General features: G+C 65.8%; 1 protein-coding gene across 1 annotated transcript in view; it reads right to left on the bottom strand.

The window, feature by feature from the left end:
- MNEG_6010 (Chitinase 1) overlaps positions 1-5969 on the bottom strand; it is a gene marked incomplete at both ends in the record, with an annotated part of 7845 nt that extends 1876 nt beyond the window's left edge. Inside the window, 9 exons of the mRNA XM_014045515.1 lie at positions 298-736; positions 1212-1403; positions 1698-1941; positions 2232-2773; positions 3058-3270; positions 3635-3668; positions 4077-4191; positions 4880-5608; positions 5936-5969. Of these exons, the coding sequence (XP_013900969.1) occupies positions 298-736; positions 1212-1403; positions 1698-1941; positions 2232-2773; positions 3058-3270; positions 3635-3668; positions 4077-4191; positions 4880-5608; positions 5936-5969 (2542 nt within the window). The remainder of the gene's footprint in view (positions 1-297; positions 737-1211; positions 1404-1697; positions 1942-2231; positions 2774-3057; positions 3271-3634; positions 3669-4076; positions 4192-4879; positions 5609-5935) is intronic.

The raw sequence follows: 5969 nt of genomic DNA on the forward strand, positions 1-5969 counted from the left end.
GGGTGGGGGCTCCAGCTGAGGGCCTCGGGCAGGAGCGGCCGGGCGGAGGGGGCGGGGGACAGAGGCGAGCAGTGTGTTGCAAGGCCCGCCGCCGCCGGCGAGGGTGGAGGGCCTCAGGGGTGCAAGCATGGACAGCGTCCTGCAGACCTTGCCGCCATGCGCTCGTGCAGAGCCACCCCCGCGGCTGTGGCTGATTGACCCCGTTTCTGGCATCCGTAACGGCCCCCCCCCCCACACACGCGCATTCAGTCCCCTTGGCGCCCCTGTGTGCCCCGTCTTGTTCAAGCGGAAACTCACGGCCGACCACAGAGGCGTTCAGGAAGCCCGTCGGTGTCACCGCGCTGCTGACGCCAGCCTGCACAATGCACGACACACACTCTGTCACCGCGCCCGCGCACGTCCATCCCAGCCTGAAGGGGTACGTCGGGCAGGGGAACGGCGCCGGCAACGACGACGTCGTGTCCAGCAGCGTCTGTATCATCTGGCAGAACGCCGGCCCCGTCTGGAGCAGCCTCCGGCCGGGCGCTGCCGCCGCCTGCGACGCGAGCTTCATGCCTGCGGCCCTCATCGCCGCAGCGCGCGCCTTGAGGGCGCCCATGACGCCGAGGGTCGAGTACTCTGGGCTGCAGACGCCGCGATTGTTGGCGATGGCCTCGATGAGGTGCATGCAGGCGGTGATGGCATTTTCGGTTTGGTCTGCCAGGACAATCACCTTGAACTGCCACTGGGCGGTGGGCTGCGTGCGAGTAAGAGTGGTAGGGGTTAATGCAAGGCGCGGGTAAGACTGGGCGGTTTTGGGACGGTGGCAAGAGCCGGCTCAGGGATGCAGCCGCGGCAGACGGGCAGGAGGGGGGACTCGGCGCTGCGCAGCAAACGTTTGTGCGCCTTTTGCATCTACGGCTGCGTCAAAAGTCCTAAGTGAGCAGGCAAGACCCCAGCCTTCGAAACGTGTAGCCAATAATCCCCTTGAAATTTGGGTTGCGCCCAGAGCAGTCTGACCCTTTGGCTGGCTGCTTGCAATCCTGTGCACCCTAGGGTTGGCCCCACCGCCCGGGGGAAAGCCCTAGGTGGTTGGCGCGGCCAGCCTCCGCCACCTCCTGTGAATAACCTGCCCTGCGGGACACTCTAGCCCACACGCATACATGCGAGCATTTGCCCCCCTGCATGCTGATATACGCATGCCCCTCATCACGTAGGCGCAAAAGACTCACCCCGAAAATGCCGTCGGTGCGCAGGCTGGGCGTGGTGGTGCAGTTGATGATGATGACGTCCGTGACAGATGTGAGTGAATTGAACGGGTTTGTCATCGTGGTCGACAGGCCCCGCAGCCACGCCAGGAGTGACGGCACCGCCGCCACTTGCACCGCAGGGTCGCACGCAGCGGTGCCGTACTGGTCGCTCGGCTGAGTCAGCGTGAGGGCGAACTCCGCTGAGCCCGCGAGCGGTGGCGGCGGAGGAGGGGACGGCGGGGGCGGGGGCGGTGGCGGCGGGGACGGCGACGGCGATGTGGATGGCACTGGGGAAGGGGTGGGCGACGCGCCTGGCGATGGGTTTGGTGACGGCGACCCGGACGGAGGCAACGGCGACGGCGACGGGCCCGGCATCGGCGACGTCGATGGGGCAGGTGAGGGGGACAGGGATGGCGACGTCGACGGGGGCGGCGACGGGGACGGGACCGGTGGCTGCTTCGTCTCGACCCAGTTTGAGACGGCGCCGCCGTAGGTCTGGCCGCCGACGACCGTCTCGGTCTCGGCGACGCCGGCGTCCCACAGCGCCACGCCGCCGAAGATTGTCGGGTACCTGGCCACGAGCCGGTCTATGGTGGCCTTGGCCGACGTGATGTTGACATAGCCGCCGCGGGGGGCGACGTAATCGGCGGCCGGGAGGCCAAGCAGCACCTCCACGCCCTGGTTGATGCTGATGTTCTGGGCCCATGTCACCCTGCACAGCGTGTTTGTGTGTGTGTGCGTGAGTGTGTGTGTGTGTGTGTGTCGTGTGTGTGTGTGCGCATGATTGCGTACGTGTTTTAGAGCGTAACAGCACGCATGTGTGCATATCAACATGTGGGTGTGCATGTGTGCATGTGTGCAATTGTGCGCGTTGGAACAGCACCACTCATTCTAAGTGCCAGGCTTCTGTCCGCTGGTGTGAGCGCATCGCAAGCAGCCCAGGGACCACCAACCAGGCGCCGCGCCCAGCCCCCCAGGCGCGCGCGCCCACGTGAACCCCACCAGGATCCAAAGTTGAAGAGCTCCGAGTCTGATGTGCAATTGGCGTTGAAGAACTGCGGCCACAGGTAGTCAAACCACCCCGCCCTCAGCGCGTCGGCGAGCGCGAGGTTTGGGAGCGGGCAGGCCGGGGCCGCGGTGTTGACGTAGCGCCGCGCCCCCGGGTTGAGGGTCAGGCTGGTGTACAGGGACCGCAGCGCATTGGTGAGCGCCGTGTAGCCGGTGCCTGACACCGCCTCTGGCTCTGCCGCCAAGGGGGTGCGCCCGATTGACACCGGGGTCACTGTGCCGCCGATGATTCCGCCGTAGATGGCCGCGAGGGACCCCTCGATATCCAGGTCGATCCCGTCGATCACCGCATCCCCAAACGGCCGCGGCCAGCCCGCCGCGGTGCCGCCCAAGAACATCTGCCAGAGGACGGTCGCAAAAGCGGCCGCCTCTGCGTTGGAGGAGAAGCCCTGGTTGGCGGCGGAGGCGCCGATTGAGAGCAGAATGCGCGTGCCGCGGGCCTGGCAGAGCTTGATGGCCTGGCCGATGTCGGGGCACTGTACTCAGCACAGAGCCAAGTGGGCCGCGAAGGGGTTGGGTGGAAGCAATGTGGGTGGAAGAGAGTTCAGCGCGAGCGGCGGGGGAGTCTGCAGGGACAGACGGCGCCACCTATTGGATTTGTACGGTACGCCGCAGTCCTGCTGACGGGCCCATGTTTTGCAGAGCAGGTAGCAGCTTCAAAAAATATGAACTGAGTCTGTGCAGCAAGAGCCACAGCCGGTCGCAAAGGACTCAAGACACATAGACAAGCAAATCCACGATTAACCCCAAATGCACGCACCTTCAGCAGCTGGCTGGTGGGGAACTGGGGGTCGCCCAGCGACGCAAACGTGGTCCGGCAGTGCTTGGCAAGGCTGAGGTTCGGCAGCGGCTCGCCGTTGGGCCCCTTGCCGGCAAACGGGTCGTTGAAGCTCGACAGGAAGGCAATGTTGATGACGTCATACTTCCCGGTGGCGTTGGCGCAGTAGTAATCCAGATCTTTCTCGACGAAGGTCTGGGGTTGAAGGTGGGGTAGGGGCGAGGGAGGACGCGTGGTGCAACGTTGCAATTCAGCGTGTGAAGGTGGCAGCTGTTGGCAACGTTGCTGTTTCAGAAGAATGTGGTAACGCAGGCAAGAGAGTGGACCGGAGCGAGAGTGCTGGGGCAGGGTTGGCGAGTCCTTGAAGAAGAGAGGGTGCAGGCATGCAGGTGAATGGGCGCCGCCCCAGGGTTGCGCGGCGCCAAACCACCCGCTTCGGTTCGCTCTCCGTTGTGTTCAGGAGGGTGCGGCTGCCCCAACGGATAGTGGGGCAGCTGCCCAGGGTTCAAGCAGAATCCGGCTGGGTGCCCGGCCAGCTGCTGGCTGGTGGAGATCTCACCGTGCCGTACCCTGCAGACAACGCGTTCTGGCCCCTGCAATCGGGCGGATGCGCAGAAAGGGGCCGAGGGTAGTGAGATAGGCGGAGCAGGCGGGCCCGGCGGGCACAGGCAACTCTGCTGGCCAAGCGGTGTCCACCTTCCCCTCAGCTCGCCCCTTCCAAACCAATGTCTCACTCTCGCTTCACTCTTGCATACAGGGCAGCGTCCCTCCACCTGCCACTGCGTAATCTCGCTTCGCCCCGCCACGATTCCCCTCCCCTGCAACAAACGCCGTCCCCTCGCTCGCCCCACATCCCAAACTCGCCCCCCCCCCCCGGCGCCCTACACGGGCACTCCGCCTCCACCCTCTTGCCTGCACCCACCACCAGACCCCACCCGTTTGCCAATCAACTCAACACACAAGCAAGCATGGTGACTGCAGAAACAGGGCAGGGCTCTCACCAGTAAACGACCGTCTTCAGACGGATCTGGGACGTCGGCGGAGACGGCGGCGGAGGCGGTGGTGACGGTGAGGCCTTGGGAGGAGGCGGCGGCGACGGCGGGCCCAGGTTGCCGGCTGCAGGCAGGTGCAGAGGCGGGGAGAGGGTATGAGGGGGCAGCTGCAACAACCTGAGGTGTGCAGCCAGGCGTGAGGCAAACACCATATCATATAATCCCCGGCACAAAATCCACTGGCCTGCAGCCCCACGGATGTTTGCAGCAGTCAGGGCATTGCTTTTAAGCATCTTTGCAAAGGGTTCGCCCCTTTTCGGGCCCGCCTGGTGCCCCCGGGCCGACTCTCAACAGCCAGGCGCATCGCCAGCCTTGCCGTTGCCGTCTGATGGCTGCAGGCGCGGGGAAACCCTCAACAGACAGCGAGCGCTTTGACGGATCACGCCGCCCGGCCGCTGCGCGTCACCCCTGCAGCCTGCCGGTCTGGGCTGGTGGGCGGCCCAGTGCTGCAGCGACGGGCCACCAGCCGCGGCAGGCGTGAACACAAACACACACTCACACTCACACTCACACTCACACTCACACTCTCTCTCACACACATACACACACACGCGCGCCCGCGCGCGCACGCACACACACACACGCATGCACGCATCGATGCACACAAATACACACATACACACACATGCACACACACACACACGTACACACACACACACACACAAAACGCCACAAGACGCGCCTGCCCACTCAATGCTGCAAGCTGCATGCATGAGCGCCCTCACCCCCACCCCCCCCCAGCGCCCACTCACGGAAGCTGAAGCACGCGCTGAAGACCTCCTGCAGATACGGCGCCGTCGCCGACATCCCGCACACCGCCGTCACCGACGACACCGCCAGCAGCGGGTGGTACCCGACGGGCCCGCCCGCGTCCGTCTTCGGGCCCCAGCTGACCACGCCGCTGGTCAGCGCGTTGGGGTCGCCGCACGTCAGGTAGCGGCCCGTGTTCGTGATGAACAGCAGGCCGACGACGAATATGCCGTTCTGGGAGTTGTAGGCAGCCATCACCGTGATGTACTCGCCGATTGCCATCACGACCTCCTCCTTCCTGCAGCTGGGGCACGCCGCGCACGCCTGGCCGTCTGCGCCGACGCTGCTGACATAGCTGAAGGATGCGATGTTGAGCGTCCTGGTGTCGGTGTAGCACGTCACTTTCGTCACCCGCGCGACGCCCAGGCACGCCGGCTGCGACAGCAGCGCTTTCGGCATATCCCCCGCCACATCAGCTTTGGCATTTGCGGCCGCCTGCAGCGACGCCGCGTTGGCGACCGCGGCCCGGACGCCGGCAGGCGCGGCCCCGCCGGCCGCCGCGCCGCCGGGCTGCTGCGTCAGTGACGGGGACACGTAGGCGGTCCCGTTGGCGCCGCCGATCGCAGAGCGCACCTCGCGGGCGGACGCCACGTCGAGCGCCTCGCCCTCGGGCACCTTGAGGCGCAGCGCTTTGAACGCCTCCCCAAGGCTGACAATGCTGGCGGCGGGGTCTGTAGGGGGCGGCGGGCAGGCCGCCGCTTCTTGGGTGAGGCGTCGCGATGCAGCGGCGGTGGGGATGTTGTGGTGCGCGGCGGTGGTGGCGCCTGCGCCGGCGTCTTGGTCCGCCACGGGCGCGTCGGGCGGCGGAGGCGGTGGCGGTGGGAACCGCGGCGGAGGCGGCGATGACGGTGGTCGCGGGTGGGTCGGAGGCGACCCGCTATCACCTGGATGATATGAGGTTGAGGACCAAAAAGGATTGACGCTCGAAACAGTTCCTCAGACGGCCACATCAGAGCGGTCACTGCTGTTGCCACGCAACCAAGGGGCTCATGTCGCACCTGCACACGCCCTGAACATGAGCGATGAAATCAT

Source organism: Monoraphidium neglectum, assembly GCF_000611645.1.
Source record: "Monoraphidium neglectum strain SAG 48.87 unplaced genomic scaffold scaffold00942, whole genome shotgun sequence".
Lineage (NCBI taxonomy): Eukaryota > Viridiplantae > Chlorophyta > Chlorophyceae > Sphaeropleales > Selenastraceae > Monoraphidium > Monoraphidium neglectum.